At 36.3% G+C, this 19,447-nt stretch overlaps 1 protein-coding gene across 1 annotated transcript; it reads right to left on the bottom strand.

Annotated features, from left to right (window-relative positions):
* Positions 1 to 14,507: 14,507 nt before the first annotated feature.
* On the bottom strand, positions 14,508 to 15,579 carry LOC122502235. Its single transcript, XM_043612180.1, has 2 exons — positions 15,000 to 15,579; positions 14,508 to 14,905 (listed from the first exon to the last, which is right to left on the bottom strand). The coding sequence occupies exons 1-2, from the start codon at positions 15,577 to 15,579 to the stop codon at positions 14,508 to 14,510; spliced, it is 978 nt and encodes a 325-aa protein (XP_043468115.1).
* Between the last annotated feature and the right edge of the window lie 3,868 nt (positions 15,580 to 19,447).

Below are 19,447 nucleotides of genomic sequence, written 5' to 3'. Positions count from 1 at the left end.
GTTATAGCATTGTATTTGAGGTTAACCATAACCTCCAAAGAGGAATTTTTCCAACTGAACTAAGTTTTCGGATTTAACGCTCTACGATATTTCAAAGATTTTAAAAGAGATTTATAAATTATAAAAACTAATAAAGATGAAATCAAGCAAAAATATTTCAGAAGATACAAACTCTTTTATGGCATTTCATTTAGTGTTTTCAAAATCAACTGTCACAGAACTTGCACATAACCAAGAAAATTGTAAACAAAACAAACACACATTATTTAAAGATACACAGATAGAGTTTATACAGTTATGCATGTGTTGCGATGTGCAGAAGACTAGTGCGCCTCGGGGTAGTACGCCCAGTCGTCCGTTAAAAACGGGACCACTGCTCTCTATGAACAAGCAGGCGAGTTGGTTCTCCTGTATATAGTCTTCTTGCATCTGAGTTTACTATCTATGGGTGTTTTCGACGTTGACACTCTGAGCGCTCTGAAAGTACGAAACGTGGTTGGTTGGGCTAGGGGAATTCTGAATGTTGATTGGCTGAACTTCAAAATTCATAGTTTTATGCTCTGGTTTCCACACTCTGTATCGCTCGGACCTTTGATACCGAGCGATACAGAGTGTGGAAACCAGAGCATAAAACTATGAATTTTGAAGTTCAGCCAATCAACATTCAGAATTCCCCTAGCCCAACCAACCACGTTTCGTACTTTCAGAGCGCTCAGAGTGTCAACGTCGAAAACACCCTATGTAATATGTTCTTCCTAGGGAATTTTGAAAGTGCGCGAGATTTGAAATCGTTATGGTAAGTGACAATTTTTTTTATTGAGTAAAATTTTTTTGTTTGTTTACTAATTACTTGTCAGTAAATGTTTATTTTTTTGTTATATAAGTATCACTATTATTATGATTATTTTAATTTATATTATAGTTTTTATTATAAGGTAATTAAATTAAATTGTGGTTATCTATTACAATCATAGATGGCTCTAGTAATATGAATATGTGTTTTACAAATTTTTATAAATATTAATCTATTTATAGTATAATTATTAATATTGTTATTCTTATTTTTGTGTAATTGTGAATTTATTATGTATATTTAATGTAATATTGATTTATTTAGAAGTCAGTAAGATGATCGTTAAAAAAAAGTAGTGAATATTTCTTATTTGTCTAAATATTTCGCTTCTAAATGAAGAGTTCAAGTTTCTTTTATCTATTTATAATGAATGATTGAATGAATGAATTAATTAATTAATTAATTAATGTGCATAAATTAAAATTATTTTCAAATTAAATAAAATATTGTGTATTGTTATTATTTTGTTATTTCTTTATATAGTGAATATTAAATTGCATTACTCTCTACTTTAAATAAGAAATAGATTCTATATGTATAAGTAATACTTAAATTTTATTGTAAATAAATAACAGGATTCCTACAGAAATCCGAAATTAAAATTCCATACCTTTTCCATGATTTATAGGTCAAACTTTTACGACATTCCAGTGCAATTTTAAATATAATTTCATGGGACGCATGATTATTCTTCAAATGTAATTTTTCCGAACTGCACTTTTGCGAATAGTCATTTTTGCGATAAGCCATTTTTACGAATTGTCAATTTTCCGAAAAGTCATTTTAGCGAATCGCCATTTTTACGAATTGTCAATTTTTCGAAAAGTCATTTTTGCGAATTGTCACTTTTCCGAAAAGTCATTTTTGCGAATTGTCATTTTTGCGAAAAATACAATAGTAAACTTGCAAGTATATATAGATACACTATTGTATTTTTCGCAAAAATGACTTTTCGGAAAAGTGACAATTATTCGTAAAATTGGCGATTCGAAAAAGTGACAATTCGCATAAATGACATTTCTCAAAAATGTAATTTCGCAAAAATGACAATTCGCAAAAATATCTTTTCGCAAAAACGACAATTCGTAAAAATTACTTCTCGCAAAAATGGCTATTAGCAAAAGTGACAATTCGTAAAAATGGCCATTCGCAAAAATAAAAATTCGTAAAAATGACTTTTCGCAAAAATAGCTTTTCGCAAAAATGACTATTCGTAAAAATGACTTTTCGGAAAAGTGACAATTCGCAAAAATGACTTTTCGAAAAATTGACAATTCGTAAAAATGGCGATTCGCTAAAATGACTTTTCGGAAAATTGACAATTCGTAAAAATGGCGATTCGCTAAAATGACTTTTCGGAAAATTGACAATTCGTAAAAATGGCTTATCGCAAAAATGACTATTCGCAAAAGTGCAGTTCGGAAAAATTACATTTGAGGAATAATCATGCGTCCCATGAAATTATATTTAAAATTGCACTGGAATGTCGTAAAAGTTTGACCTATAAATCATGGAAAAGGTATGGAATTTTAATTTCGGATTTCTGTAGGAATCCTGTTATTTATTTACAATAAAAATTTAAGTATTACTTATACATATAGAATCTATTTCTTATTTAAAGTAGAGAGTAATGCAATTTAATATTCACTATATAAAGAAATAACAAAATAATAACAATACACAATATTTTATTTAATTTGAAAATAATTTTAATTTATGCACATTAATTAATTAATTAATTAATTAATTAATTAATTAATTAATTCATTCAATCATTCATTATAAATAGATAAAAGAAACTTAAACTCTTCATTTAGAAGCGAAATATTTAGACAAATAAGAAATATTCACTACTTTTTTTTAACGATCATCTTACTGACTTCTAAATAAATCAATATTACATTAAATATACATAATAAATTCACAATTACACAAAAATAAGAATAACAATATTAATAATTATACTATAAATAGATTAATATTTATAAAAATTTGTAAAACACATATTCATATTACTAGAGCCATCTTTGATTGTAATACACGGAAAAAAAAAGTACGTGAAATTTTCATTGACTCGGTACTTGACTTTTGGATACGACACAAAATACTGAAAACAGTCTTGTACTTTTGCATGAGAGTTTCAAAAGCAGTCAATGAAAATTTCTAGTACCTTGCTTGAGAATTTCATTGACTTTCAAAAAAATTGTAAAATAAAAAAAATAATTTCCACTTGTTCACACAGTTTTTCTGAAATTCACTCATTCATTCACATATTTGGATAATTAATCACACAAACAAAGAACAATTATTGTATCACTTTTCGACGTTCGTCAACACTTATGAACTAACCTATAACACACACACATATATTCGCGTATAACTTAAATATAAACACACACTTAACACTTAAAAGTACGTATCGAATTGTTCTTATATACCACATGGTGAAATTTTTCACGACTTCTGAGACATGCTATTTCACTGAAAACTGAGACTTACATAACATTCTGTTTTGTGAGAAACACAAAATAAAAAATATTTGTTTGAAAGTCAATTCTTGAAGACAAATATATATTAACACTATTTGTTTTTCATAAAATAATAGTATATTCACATCTGAAATTAACACAAATGGAAACAGACGATCAGCTGGCATTTACCTTGGGTAGAAATGCGCAACGCACACTGCGCATGCTCTACAGAATTTTCAAGCGCAGTCAACTAATCTTTCACGTACTTTATAAAACTGAACAAATGACTTTTCGTTAAAATTTAAAAAACACTGTTGCCCACACTAGTACTAGAATAACTCTAGGACTTTTCTATATTTTCTAATAAAAAGTATATGATACAGCCTTGTATTTTGTGTCCTATCCAAAAGTCAAGCACTTTCAAGGAAGGATTCACGTACTTTTTTTTTCCGTGTAGATAACCACAATTTAATTTAATTACCTTATAATAAAAACTATAATATAAATTAAAATAATCATAATAATAGTGATACTTATATAACAAAAAAATAAACATTTACTGACAAGTAATTAGTAAACAAACAAAAAAATTTTACTCAATAAAAAAAATTGTCACTTACCATAACGATTTCAAATCTCGCGCACTTTCAAAATTCCCTAGGAAGAACATATTACATAGATAGTAAACTCAGATGTTAAATTCTCTTCGATAAAATGAACATTAGAAGTTTTAAAAATTCGATCAAATTAACATTCGAAGTTTTAAAAATTCTATCAAATTAACATTCGAAGTTTTGAAAATTCGATGTAATGAGCATTCGAAGTTTTGAAAATTCGATCTAATGAGCATTAGACGTTTTGAAAATTCGATCAAATAAACATTCGAAGATTTAAAAATTCGATCAAATAAACATTCGAAGATTTGAAAATTCGATGAAATGAGCATTAGAAGATTTGAAAATTCGATGAAATGAGCATTCGAAGTTTTGGAAATTCGATGAAATGAGCATTCGAAGTTTTGGAAATTCGATCTAATGAGCATTCGACGTTTTGAAAATTCGATCAAATGAACATTCGAAGATTTGAAATTTCGATCAAACGAACATTCGAAGATTTGAAAATTCGATGAAATGAGCTTTCGACGTTTTAAAAATTCGATCAAATTAACATTCGAAGTTTTGAAAATTCGATCTAATGAGCATTCGAAGTTTTAAAAATTCGATGTAATGAGCATTCGATGTTTTGAAAAATCGATAAAATGAGAATTCGAAGTTTTGAAAATTCGATCTAATGAGAATTCGAAGTTTTGAAAATTCGATGTAATGAGCATTCGAAGTTTTGGAAATTCGATGAAATGAGCATTCGAAGTTTTGAAAATTCGATGTAATAAGCATTCGAAGTTTTGAAAATTCGATCAAATTAACATTCGAAGTTTTGAAAATTCGATGAAATGAGCATTCGATGTTTTAAAAATTCGATGAAATGAGCATTCCAAGTTCTGGAAATTCGATGAAATGAGCATTCGACGTTTTGAAAATTCGATGAAATGAGCATTCGAAGTTTTGGAAATTCGATGAAATGAGCATTCGAAGTTTTGAAAATTCGATGACATGAACATTCGACTTTTTAAAAATTCGATCTAATTAACATTCGATGTTTTACAAAATTCGATGAAATGAGCATTCCAAGTTCTGGAAATTCGATGAAATGAGCATTCGACGTTTTGAAAATTCGATGAAATGAGCATTCGAAGTTTTGGAAATTCGATGAAATGAGCATTCGAAGTTCTGGAAATTCGATGAAATGAGCATTCGACGTTTTGAAAATTCGATGAAATAAGCATTCGAAGTTTTGAAAATTCGATCTAATGAGCATTCGACGTTTTGAAAATTCGATGAAATGAGCATTCGATGTTTTGAAAATTCGATGTAATAAGCATTCGAAGTTTTGAAAATTCGATCAAATCAACATTCGAAGTTTTGAAAATTCGATGAAATGAGCATTCGATGTTTTAAAAATTCGATGAACTGAGCATTCGACGTTTTGAAAATTCGATCAAATGAACATTCGAAGATTTGAAAATTCGATGAAATGAGCATTCCAAGTTTTGAAAATTCGATGTAATGAGCATTCGACGTTTTGAAATTTCGATCAAATTATCATTCGATGTTTTAAAAATTCGATGTATTGAGCATTCGAAGTTTTTAAAATTCGATGTAATAAGCATTCGATGTTTTAAAAATTCGATGAAATGAGCATTCGAAGTTTTGGAAATTCGATGAAATGAGCATTCGAAGTTTTGGAAATTCGACGAAATGAGCATTCGACGTTTTGAAAATTCGATGAAATAAGCATTCGAAGTTTTGAAAATTCGATCTAATGAGCATTCGATGTTTTAAAAATTCGATGAACTGAGCATTCGACGTTTTGAAAATTCGATCAAATTAACATTCGACGTTTTAAAAATTCGATCAAATTAACATTCGATGATTTAAAAATTCGATGAAATGAGCATTCGACGTTTTGAAAATTCGATGAAATAAGCATTCGAAGTTTTGAAAATTCGATGTAATAAGCATTCGAAGTTTTGAAAATTCGATCAAATCAACATTCGAAGTTTTGAAAATTCGATGAAATGAGCATTCGATGTTTTAAAAATTTGATGAACTGAGCATTCGACGTTTTGAAAATTCGATCAAATTAACATTCGATGATTTAAAAATTCGATGTAATGAGCATTCAAAGTTTTGAAAATTCGATGAAATGAGCATTCGAAGTTTTGAAAATTCGATCAAATTAACATTCGACGTTTTGAAAATTCGATGTAATAAGCATTCAGAGTTTTGAAAATTCGATAAAATGAGCATTCGATGTTTTGAAAATTCGATGAAATGAGCATTCGAAGTTTTGAAAATTCGATGTGTTGAGCAATCGACGTTTTGAAAATTCGATATATTGAGCATTCGATGTTTTGAAAATTCGATGTATTGTGCATTCGATGTTTTGAAATTCGATGTAATGGATATTCGATCGATTTGATTTTTGGGAGATTTCATACGACCGGTTTTATCGTTGGGTGAATGTCGTGATTGTTATTTATAAAAAGTGCGTGTGCGAATCACAGTTTTGTTTCTTTTATGTTTTATAAATATTTGTTTTTGTTTTAACTCGTTTTTAAATTAAAAAATTAAAAAATATAACGGTCATATCGAACATGAGCATTTAAAGTTCATTTGCTTCGAATAGAAAGGCTCTTATACGCAGTCCAAATTGTTAATTTATTATATTATACAGTTGACTTTTGTTGAATTTGTGTTGAAAAGTTTATATTTATTACGAATTATGATCTCAGCTAATGTTTATTATAGTTTATTGAGGAGGTTATGTATGTTTAAGACTAAAGAGAAAAATGTTCAGTATTAATGCCATGTTTATATTATTGAAATAAAAAATTTTAATGAAATATTTTTAAATTTGTAACGATAGCGTACGCGCATTGAAAATGCAGCGGTATCAGTGCAGTCGGCAGCGTGAAGGAGAGACACGTACGCGCACAAGCCTTGCGTCGCTGACTTCCCTTCCCGCACCGTCACCGCTCTCTCGGCAGCCGTCTTTCTTCTTCTTCTTCTTAAATGACTTGAGGCATAGCCAACTGTCAGAACATAAACCAATTAGAAGAAGAGATTGAATTTTCTTGCAAAATCTGTAGATGTAAAATATAGCTGTGTTGAGTCATAGAGTATGGTAGGTATGTGGCTGGTCCGACTCTCAATAGTGCTGCGCGCGATGGATGTAAAGTGTGATCCACAATGGTGTTAGGTGCAGCCGTGAGGGAATAGCGAACTGAAGGAGGAACAAGATGCAAATCCACAAAAAATTGATCGTTATTAAGTTTAGTTATAGCTGTTTCAAATTTTATTTATATTAATTGATCATCTCTACAGAGATAACCTTCCAACTCCCGAGTTAGCTCCTCATCAGGATTAAAAATTAGGTTTTCAATCTCGACCATTCTCGGGTCCGTATTCGGGAATTTTTTAAGTACGTATGTATAAAATCTGTCTCTAAAAGCATCCAGCCTAGGGCAAAAATGAAGAACATGAGACAACGTTCTTCTCTCCGCTCCGCACCTGCAGCCAGCATCCACCCCCCAGCCAATCCTCTCAAAATGATCGGCCGTATACATATGGAAAACGCGGAGTCTTGTGATGGTGTTAATCCAATTTCTCGGCAACGAAAGACCACCAAACCAAGGTCTGGTAGACTTTAACGTCACCCTAGAGAGGTATCTATGCACCTCGTGATCCACCTCCACAAATGGCCAAAGATGGGATGACCATGAGATACGGTCAGGAGTTAGGATGATGTTCTGGATATCACTCATGGGAGCGCCAAATCCAATGCGATTGCCTCGAGTATTGGCCGAACGACAAATGGCATTGGCTCTTTCGTTGCCTATAATACCCATGTGGGCAGGTACCCACATAAAATTAAGTTGCAAATTCTCGATGGAAGGGTGCTTACTGAATATACGATCGCGAATCTTAAATATGAGTTCGGAATTATTCCTATACTGTAGGCAATCGCGGAGTCTACTAAGTGCCGAGAGAGAATCGGATATTATTAATGTTTTTGCATAGTGTGATTTCTGAGCGTGTAGGACGGCCCTGAACATCGCGTATAGCTCCGCGCTGAGGACTGTTATGTGGTGTTGTAGCGGGGTACCACAAGCGAAATTACTGGACTCGTCCACAAAAGCAGACGCTGATAAATTCGTATTTATGTTAGATGTGGCGTCAGTGTATATGATGTGAAACTCAGGATAATTGGAGGAAATATGTCTACGGAAGTGTTGTTCAAGATTATCGGCTGTCTGCAGCAGGATACCAGTGTTAGTGTCAACATTGATGGGGGTAGATAGAGATTGCCAGTTCCAATCAAAATAGGCAGGTTTTTTAGTTTTTAAATACGCATCTGTAATAGGTACAATGCGACGATAGGCATTGAGCAACGTAAAATTACCCGTCCTAAAGGTAAACGATCCCTGTGATTCCCTCTCGTCTAAAAGACGTATTTTGGGAATCAGAGGATTCTCTCTCCATGACAGGTTGCGTAGGAAAAAGGAATTAGAGAGATAGGATCGTCTTATTGATAGAGGAATTTCGTTGGATTCTGTAAGAAGCAAGAAGGTAGGTGTCGATCTCATTGCTCCCAAAACCGTTCTCAGAGCCGCGAATTGCACTCTGTCAAGAATTTTCAGATTGGTTGTGGCCGCGTCTGCAAACAACGGTGCCCCCCATTCAAGAATGGCTCTTATTAAATTACGATAGGCAAGAAGTGCAATATTGGGGGAAGTACCCCAAGTTGCTTTAGAGATAATTCTGAGAAGACTAAGTGCCCTAGTGGCCTTGTCTGCAATTAAGCGAATGTGGCCCTCCCACGTTAGACGTTTATCAAGTACACGGAAAAGTTTTTGGGCGAGCTGCGTTCTCCGCGCGTAGAGAGGCTCTCCTTAACGAGAGAAGGCTCGTCCAGTGCTGGCCATGCTGCGTTATCTTTTTGCGACTGCTGCTCCACCAAACGTGAAGTTGCGTAGCGTTACCAGGGCAAATAGAGCTGCTCGCCCGAAAACTTTTCCGTGTAAGACTCCTAGATGTTGCATGGATTTCTCACAAGGAATGGGCATACCCAAAACGTTGATGTGTAGGTAGTCAAAAGAAGCGTTTGATCTGGTAAACACACAGGCTGTGGTCTTTGTGGGAGACACATCCATCCCCAAAGATCTCAGCCATTCAGTCAAATCCTGTAATGTGGAATTAACCCTATTCGAGATGTCCTCGTCTTTTGGACGCCCCCCTGAGGGACCCCCACCCCACAAATCTGCAAGTCAGAACCGTCCGGATTAAAAGAAATAAATCTTTTAGAAGTTATAAAATTAATGAAATTTATCATGTAGGGATTTATGTTAAGGTCTCTAAGTTGTTTGATAAGGAGATCAGGACGCACATTGTTGAAAGCCCCTTTTATGTCGATGGATATAGCAAGTGTGCTCTGAGCTCTTGAGAAACCATTATAAATATCGGTGACAAACGAAGCCACGGAGTCCATACTAGAACGTTTCTTGCGAAAGCCGTATTGATGACGGGGGATCAATCCGCGTGCTTCAACGTCATGTTCTAATCTGAATTGTATAAGTTTTTCAAAAATTTTCGAGAACACAGAGGTGAGAGCGATCGGACGATAGCCTTTGCCGCCCGGTTTGGGTAGAAGAATGACACGTGTTTGGAGCCATGAGGGTGGAAAGGAAGAGAGTAACATCATTCGGCTAAATAGGGTGAAAAGAAATTCATGTGTAGCAGGTGTAAGGCCTTTGATGATTTCCCTGTAATACCATCAAGCCCTGGTGCGGTTTTTGGTTTGCACGACTGAATGGCGGCTTTAAATTCTACGCTGGTAAAGGGGAGGAAATTGTTGGTGCTGTAGGATTTTGGTGTGTTGATATATGGAATGTTAGAGGGAGGTATATCCTTGCGTAGGAGGTCGTTTTGGAATTTTTTGACACTTAGAGATTGAGAATCGGTAGAGATATTTGTAGAAAGTTAGAATGTACGGGAAGAAAGAGCCTTCAGAGTGCGCCACAGGGTAGAGGACCCTTTATCTGGAGACATATTCTCTCAAAAATTCCTGAAAGCTAGCGTTTTCTGTTCCCTTAATTTGCGTTTTATAGCATCATTCTTTTTTTTAAAAATTGCCCTATTTTCAGCCGTCTGGTTGACTTGGATCCACCTGTAATTATCTCTGCGCTCCTGCAGGGCCTTGTCGCAGTCCGCGTTCCATCATAGTGGTTTAGAATAAGGTCTGTAGCTTCGACCCTGGGGAATAAAGGCCCCCCCGGACAGCAAACTTCGCTTGAGACCAGCCAGAAACTCCATATATATCAGCAGGAGAGTCTGCGGTACCCAAGGACCGAGCCAAGTCAAGGGCAGACCGCTCCACAGAGGTTCGAAACTCAGACCAGTTAAGTTCTTTTAGGCAGTATTTAACAGACACGGAAGAGACCTTTTTCGGTCTAATATCAGCAGACAAAAGAACAGGCAGATGGTCAGAAGAAAAGGCGTCCGAGATGACAGTGGTAGCGGATGTTTGTAAAATGGATGCCGAGCAGAGGATTAGGTCGAGGTTACTGCCAGAAACATTGGCATCTTGATATCTCGTAGGGAGCGTAGTATTTGATGCAAATAAATTCTTAGATAGGGAAAAAGTGAGTAATGAGGAACCCCTGATGTTGGTGCTAGTGTCTCCCCAGCAGGTGTTGCGGGCGTTAAAATCGCCGCAAAAGATATAGTTGTTGGCGGATGGAAGGGATTCAAAGATGGTGTCCCAAGTGTGAGGAGGAATATCACCTCCTGGGGGGGCATATAGACAGGAGATCTGTGTATCACCATATAAGGTAGGAACAGTTATGGAAACAAGGTCAATTTGGAGATTTGTATGTTGGAAGGTGTTTCGTTCTGTAATACGGAAAGCTATCTCCCGGCGTATAATGATCATGACACCATCACCTCTGCCGCCGGGTCGGTCTTGTCTGACTGTTATAAAATTGGGAATCTCAAAGTGGAAAGGTGTGGAAAGCCAGGTTTCTGTTATACAAACAATGTCCGGATTATGGATCCACAGCAGTGTTTCCAATTCAGATCTTTTGGGAATGATGCTCCTCGCATTCCACAATAAAAGAGAGAAAGATTTGTTTAGGGATCTGAACTGTTGAGAGGACATATTAGGGACAGGTATACAGTCGAAGTAAACATGCAATATATGATAAATCGATTCAGAATTAATATTGTTATAAATAAGTCACTATGTTAAAATGATCGTACGTCAATAAGTTATATAATATCAGGTAAAATTCACCTAGAAATCATGTTATTGTGAAATAAGTAAAGACAAAACACAAAATACAATTCACAGAAAACAAATACTTATTTGGAGGAGACATCTTCCTCCATCTTACTGTCGTTAGAGAGATCCAGAATTCACACGTATGATGCGTGGATCTGCACTGGTCCTTGATGTGCCTGAATCGTTGGCACTTGTGACAGCGTTTAGGGGGGGGGGCGCATAGAGTAAGTTTGAAGGTCGCCCTTGAAATGAGAATCGAGTCGGGGATGGAGATACCCGAAAAGACATACTCCACAAGTCCTGAAATCTCTTCCGAATTCAATGTTCTCCTACGAATGGAGATGATGTTCTCTAACGTTTCTGGCAGTAGTTTAGTACTGATAGCGTGCGGAGAAAGGTCAAGATCGACGTCGTGTGCCAGGGCCTTCCTGCTGACAAGGGATGTTGGGATAAATAACTTATACCCTTTTGAGCGAAGGATGGTAGTATCTAGAAGATCGTTCGCTAAGTTCCAAGTAGAAGAGGTTACACGAAGTTGATTAAGACCGTTAGAAACAATTATGCGGGTTGGGTCACTTACTAATGTTTCCAAGTAATCCGCGAAAGCTATACGATTGTACTTACCAATCTTTTTGTTCTCAATAATTGATTCAATTAATACGGTATATGGAGGGGGTGAGGAGTTTGGGAATCTGTGTTCACCATGAAAGTCATTGTTGAACCAAAGCAAATCATAGGTTATTGGAGCTGAAGTTTGTGGATCGAAATTTTCTAAAAGAGATGGTTGTGTTGAGGCAGATGGTGTAGGTGTGAGTATATCATTTTTATTTGAGTGAATTGGTAACTTGGCGCGCTCATCATTGATGTTGGTATTTACCGAGGACGATGTTGATGTTGGAATTGGTGTTGTGAGAGGAGGATCAAGAAGATTGGCCTCTGTCATAACGGCGATGGTATTTGTGATCTTATTGGAGAGACCTGGTCTTTTATTTGACAAGTCTAAAGTTCTTTTTATGTTCCCGATATTGGTAGATCGGCCGCGAGGCGGTTGACGTGAGGCAGAAGCCAGCCCAGGTGCAGATGTTATGCGAGGACTGCCAAGTTTAAGTTTAAGGTGAGGAGAAGGAGCCATTATCAAGCTCTAAAAGAGAACAATAGAGAGAAAAAAACGTACCCAAAAATGGACTCAGATGTCTACTAAATTGAATTAATCTTTATTATATAATATTGACCACTTCAATATTCTACAAATTATTAAACTAGTAAAACAACAAAAAATAAAACACTCGAAACAAAACAGAAATATATATATATGTAATATAAAGAAGAGTAATAATTATTGTGTAGCTTGAATATGTATCTTGGGAAAACAAAATACAAAAATAAAATCTTCTACCTTGGGAAAGCAGGAGATTAAATTATTAAAACGATTATTATAAAATTATAACTATTGTCTGATTATGATACATATATCTGTGTTAAGCTCGTTATTAATTAATTAATTGTTATAGTAATAATGATATCAATAAATTGAATTAATATGTATTTAAATTAAATCCAGTTTCAACAATATTTTATTTAAGAGCTGAAAGGTAAATCAAAAGTAAATCAAATATATAAATTCTGGTTCAATATTAAATTGAAAGATATTTAATTTTAATTTAAATTGAGTATTATAGGTAGTTACGCTAATGTTATTGTTTTGATTTGCATCCCAAGGAGAAGTGACATGGACTATTGTATGGGTGAATGTAATAGTGATAAAGAGAAAAAGGAACGGCAATACCTTTATTCAGTTGTTTGTAGATTTGAAAATATGTAAATTAACCGGCCTTTATCCAGATTTGAAATTCACTTTATATTTTAAAATAACAATTTTATTCCTTATGACGACTTCGGTAAAATTGTTAAAATTGTTGAAATCACAGATTTTGCTTTAAAGTAGGTTTATTTATAAGATTTTGAACAAAATTACAAGTGAGGTTTTCCTCACAAAAGTAAATGCTTGAGATGTGTACTGAATGACAGTCGAAGTCGAACTCGAGCCGTCTTTCTATATCTTCTTCTTCTTAAATTATGGCTTCGACTAGTCAGGCCAATTCCAGATATATAGTTTCCAGTAATGTATTACAAAGACGTTCTTCTTAAGAAGACACTTGTAGTTCTGCTATGTTTAACACTAGGTGTCACCACCATCCAATCAGTTGTACGAGGGAAAAAAATTTTTAAAAAATGTCTGTTGACATACAATACTTATAAGTATCTCGATATTTTATATGTTTTTAGAATAATTATAGTTTTCATAGCTTAGTTTTTGTTTAGTGCTTTTGTTAGGATCATGATAGGGTGGGGTACAGGAGAATTTTACTAACATTCCCTATATGATCAGCTACTATGGTTTGAATTTCTATTGAGCATTTACTTGCAATAATCTTTTTATTTTCGTATTTTATTATATATATACTTTTGAGTTAATTGCTTTTTGTGTTTAATTTCCATGAATATATTTTATACCCCCGGTCTGTTCACTAAAAGAACCTGTAACTTTTAGTCAAGTTCGATTTAGTAGTTATTATTAATCAATGTACTTCTCTACTTCTATAATTTTTTTTTATTTTTATTTATTTATTTTTTTTTAATTTTAAATATTTTTTAGTTATTTATTTTTGAGGGGGCTTATAGGTCCTCATTTTCTGCTTAATTTTTTAAACTTAAATATTGAAAAGGCATTGACATTGATGTCAATGCTAACTAAGATTACTAACTAAGGTTAAAATTAAGTGCAAACTACTTGACTAGCCTTATCAACAACAACCAAGCCTCTGACCAGTTTCCGAAAACAATTTAAATTATTATATCGTCCCTCAACAGAAGGTCACTAATTTCTGTGACCGTTTCCATCGTTGGACTATAAATCAAAAGGTTCCATTGTGGGAGATTGACCGTTCTAGTTTTAAATTTATTGAAAAAGAATTCTATAAATTTGGCCCTCCCTTCGGTAAATAGGGGGCAGTCATTTATATAATGTAGGATTGAGCTCATCTCATTTCCACATCTACATGCTGGTGAGATGTTCCAGCCCAATCTGGAAAACAGCTCTCCTACACAGATGTGTCCCGTTCTAAGCCTCGTTATCAGGTTAATATTTCGTTTTGGCAGGTCATAACCTGAAAACCAGGGTCTTTCGGATTTTGCTGTAATGTAATTAAAGTACTTTTGCTTGGTTTTTGCTTCCGGGTAAAAAGGCCACGCAAGTTTAATTGTCGACAGGTAATCATTATTGACTAAACTTTTAAAGTCTTCCTTTGAAAAGAAGGCTTTTTTCCAACTGGAAGGTTTAAAGCCAGTTTTGACAACCTGTCCGCCTCTTCATTGCCCGGTATGTTCGAATGGGATGGAATCCAGAGCATTTTGATGTCTTTTTGAAGGTGAATCAGTTGCATGATCATTGAAGCAATTTCATGAACTAGTACTCTGGACTCAGAGTCTCTCAATCTATCCTTGATTGTCTGCAGTGCTTTCATAGAGTCCGTAAGAATTAAAGGATGCATGACGTCCTCCTCAATGGAGTGTTTGAGAGCCGAGTGGATACCATTCAGCTCCGCCACCCAGTCTAAATTGAGTCTGTGGTATGTGAAGAAGCTCGAGGACGCTCTTCCACTACTCTCTGCATACGATCCATCTGTATAGATCAGAGTATATGTATATGCTGTATCTATCTGTTACAACATCATGGAATGCTTTTCGAGGATTTTCAGCTGATCTAATGTCATAACCCGTTTCCTTATCTATGATGTGCTCAACTTCTATTATAAGCTCCGCCCAGTCTCTATCGTAATAGGCCGGTTTAAGTGGTCTTATAGTTGAGGATGACAAATCCCCGACTGGTTTTAAGTGTTTTAATGGGGGAAAGTTATATAGATACTTAGGTGTCTGTTTTGTTATAGCGATCTCGAGTGACAAGTCCTCTAGTTTCCGCAGCAAATGATTATGAGTCCAGCTAGAGATCCTGATAGAATTTCTATTTAAGAGTAAAGATCTTCTATGCTCAAGGGTAGGTTCCCCTGCTTCCGAAAGAAGAATCGGGATTGGGGTTGTCCTCATACACCCTAGAGCGATCCTGAGGGCACTAAATTGGACACGGTCCAATCTAATTAATCTGCATCGTCCGGTGTTAGCGAAGAGTATAGAAGCCCACTCAAGCAGTGATCTTGTGAGACCTCTGTATGCTGCCAGCATTGACTCTGGATGGGCTCCATATGTCACTTTTGCCAATGTTCTTATTATATTTAAGGATTTGTTAGCTCTCAGCACCAAATCATCAATGTGCTCATGCCAATCCAGTTTGCGATCCATGATGACTCCCAAGTATTTTATACTATTAGAATTCATTATTTGATTATTTCCCACCCTTAATTTCTCTGCAGAGAGGTCATCTGCATTTCTCGAAAATATACACATCTGGCTCTTCCCTGCAGCAACACTAAAACCGAGGTCTGAGAGCCAAGGGATTAACCTATCTATGGCATCTTCGATTAGGGATTGTGCTTAATTTAGATTTTCGTTTGCAGCATAAAGCAAGATGTCATCTGCAAATTGCAATATCTGCACGTCCTCTCCAATAATTTGCTTTATCTCTCTCAGAGCCAGGTTGAATAATAGTGGGGATAGGACCCCTCCCTAAGGCACTCCAACCCCACATATTCGTGGGGCAGAGGATTCCCCCCCGAAATGAAGTACTCTCTCAGTGATCATAAATGATACAAAATTGCGTATTCTTGCAGGTACCTCCGAATCCCTCAGCTGACTCATGACCGCTGATGGCAAGAGGGCATTAAATGCTCCCTTGATGTCTAGGGCCACTGTCACTGTGTTCTTTTTCTGTGAGAAATTGTGGAGTATGTCTGTGGTCAAAAAGGTAACGCAATCCAGAGCAGATCTCTCCTTACGAAAGCCATATTGATGGTCAGGGATAAGGGCCTGTTGTTCCATGTAATGCTCTAGTCGTGTATTTACCATTCTCTCCATCAGCTTTCCCAAGGCCGAGGTGAGTGATATCGGTCGGAATCCTTTACCCTCTGGTTTTGGGATAAATCGAATCAGAGTTGATCTCCATGATGATGGGAAAATGGATTGAATATAACAGTCATTAAAAAAGCCTCTGATCATCTCAAGGCAGGGAGATGGAAGCCTTTTGATGATGGTATCTAGGCCTGGTGCTGAGTCTTTCTTACACTTGGCTAAGGCCGAGTAAAATTCCGCTTTTGAGAAAGGTTTATTATATTCGTTATCCTCATCAACTTGGGTGATTTTCACATGCTGTATAGGAGGAATGTCTTTCTTAACCATGTCATCTTGTAAAGATTTCAGGACTTCCGAGTCCAAGTCGTTTGTCTTGATATTTGTTTTAGAAAATTTCCCAGAAAACGCTCTTATTAGTTCCCAGATTCTTTTTGACCCCATATTGGGGGAGATCGAGTTGCATAATGATCTGAAGGTCTTTTTTTCTGTTCAAAACGTACCTGCTCTGTTTCTCCTTCAATCCGTAAATACAGATCAAGATTCTCATTATCCGGGAATAGAAGGTATGCCTTTCTAGCCCTCTTTTTCTCTCGAAGTGCCGTTTCACATTCCTCTGACCACCAAGAGGGTTTAATCGGTGAAGAGGGACCAGAACCTCTCGGAACATAGGCTCCTACCGCAACAAGTGATTCCACTATAAGGCCCACAAGATGATCATATTTTTCCAGTGGGTCATTATCCGATGCCTCAAGCTCAGGTAGGCTGGACGATATTTGATTGTTAAATTCTATCCAGTCAACCTTTCTGAGAACCAGTCTGGTAGAGCTCCGGCAACTCATCGCAAGCTTGATGGGAATTGTCATTATAACTGGGCAGTGATCACTACCAAATTTTTCAAAATCTGTTGTCGATGAGCATAAGGGTGAAAGTTCGGAAGAAACCATCTGTAGATCTAATACACTACCTGGTGACTCCTGTGAAAATCCAAATGTTGGTATGCCATCATTGATGATATTGATATTTAGAATCTCCTGTAGCAGAGGTATCAATTTGCCTATTTTATTGCTGCGGAATGGGAGATATTCGGGGAGATGAGCGTTGAAGTCTCCCATTAATACAATCTTCCCATCCTTTGGGATTGTTTCAGCCATCTCAGACAGAAGGTCAGCCGTGACCTTAGCATTAGAAGGGATGTAAATCAAAAAGATGTACACTCGTCCCAATATTGTATTTACTCTAACGCCAACGATCTGTAGTATCTCCGTCCATGGGCCTATCAGGTCAATTCCTTCAAAAGTATAAATATTCCTAATAAATATTGCAGAACCTCCCCCCGGTGTAGGGAGTTTTCTATCAGATCTAAAGCAGGTGTATCCTTTAATATTATAGTAGTTTGTTTTTCCAGAAAACCAAGTCTCAGTCACTGAGAGAAGGTCAAGGTTGTGTTGTAATAATAAAGTTTCACAATTAATTTTCTTTTTGAGCAGACTTCGTGCATTCCAAGTAGCACATTTAAAATTTGCTTCCTCCAATGGGGAATCCATACTTATTATCTAACTTACTGTCTAATTAACTATAACTAATTCACTAACTAACTAAATATTTCGCTAACTTCAAGGGTGGGTAAAAATTAACAAGGCATGTGCGACTATTATAGTCAAGAGTTTTTAGGATAAATTAACCGTGCGATTAATTGTTTTCTGGGTGGTGTTTGTTTTGGAAGTTTCAGGTCCATTAGGCCCCTTTTGTGTCTGTTTAATTATTTGACTGGTTGAAATTGACTCCGTTGTGGATTGCAGATTGCTAGGTGCGGTCTCCTGTGAAATATGGGGGTCTGAAATGTTGCTTGCTTGGGAGTTTCTCGCGGTGTTCCCTGTTGTATTTGAATTGAGCATTTGTTGTTTTTTATCATTCTGTTGCACGTTACCATGATTGTTATTTTCTTTGGTGATGGCTTGAGGACTGCCTCTTGGAGACATTTGGTGGTTGGGGCTTCCTGGTCCTGATGGGGAAGCAGATGTTTCCATTATGACATCATCAGGTCCAAGCTTATAAATACCTCTTTTCTGCAGTCTAAGTACAGCGTCATCCTTCGTGAGACTGTATAGATAACACTCTTTCATCACGAGGTACTCATACCTGTAGACCGGACAAGTGTTGGAAGACGACTTATGTTCCCCTGTGCAGTTGATACAGAAGTCAGTAGATGACTGGTCCTCACATTTGTCAGACTCATGGAATCCCCCACAGTGCTCGCATATGGATCTAGATGCTCTGCACTGCGTGGAGATATGTCCAAAAAGCTGGCATCTATGGCATCTTTTTGGTTGCGGTATTACCGGGTAAATGTGGTGGGCTACGCTGTGAATAAATGCAGTTTTGGGAATATGCTTTGATTTAAATCTGAGTTCTATAGAGTCAAGGGGGAGGTTACTGCCCCTTTGGACTCTCCTAACTGCTGAAGACAGGATTGACAGAGTTGCTTCATCTAAGTTGTTCACGATGTCTGTCACCGAATGTTCAGAGTGTACATTAATATTGCCCTTTCTAAACAACATTGAATCTGGAATATATGATTTCAGTTCCAATTCCTGGAGTTTGGGTGAATCCAGTAAGGAGTTGGCATCATATAACAGTTCGCAAAATATTTTTATTTGGTTTCTACCACTGACAAAGACCCTTATGTCCCCCTGGATTAAACCTGCTACCATTTTACCTATCGCCATGGGGTCATATCTCCCTAAATTCCTTCGGGGGTTGGTAGACTCCATTATGACCAAATAGGGGGTGTCAAATGAATCATCATAAGTGTGTTTATAGTCACTGGCAGTTGATGGTGTTGAGAACCATCGAAATTCAGAGTCAAACTGGGTGTGAGTGGGGGGATTGGATATAACTGATTTATTTGGATCCCCTGTATCACTTGCCTGCAGGTTGCGATTTTGATCTAGACCGGAATGTGATGTCGTTTGTTCAGGTACCATCGGTGAGCTTGTCCTTAATATTCCCGCTTCGGGTTGGAACTGAGCTGGATCTGGGTCTGTTATTCCCGTGATAATTGACCTAAATTTCTTTTTAATTTGCATTGACGGTGGAGAGAAAGAGTTGGGTCTATCAGAGACTTTCTCTTTCTCTGATTTCTGATCCGCTCTCTCTCCAAATGTTCTTTTGCCATAAGATGTTGTAGGGGACGAGTTGCTAA

The sequence above is a fragment of the Leptopilina heterotoma genome, unplaced genomic scaffold (assembly GCF_015476425.1).
Source record: "Leptopilina heterotoma isolate Lh14 unplaced genomic scaffold, ASM1547642v1 Lhet_223, whole genome shotgun sequence".
NCBI classification, from domain to species: domain Eukaryota; kingdom Metazoa; phylum Arthropoda; class Insecta; order Hymenoptera; family Figitidae; genus Leptopilina; species Leptopilina heterotoma.
The sequence above is the reverse complement of the archived record's forward strand: the minus strand, read 5'-3'. Positions and strand labels throughout refer to the sequence as shown.

What these genes read in the sequence shown, in the direction of transcription:
- LOC122502235 (XM_043612180.1), bottom strand. Translation starts at nt 15,579, where the DNA reads ATGGATCGCAAACTGGATTGGCATGAGCACATTGATGATTTGGTGCTG. An exon ending in CATCATAGATAAGGAAACGG is followed by an intron (nt 14,906 to 14,999) that starts GTTATGACATTA and finishes TGATCTATACAG; the next exon opens with ATGGATCGTATGCAGAGAGT.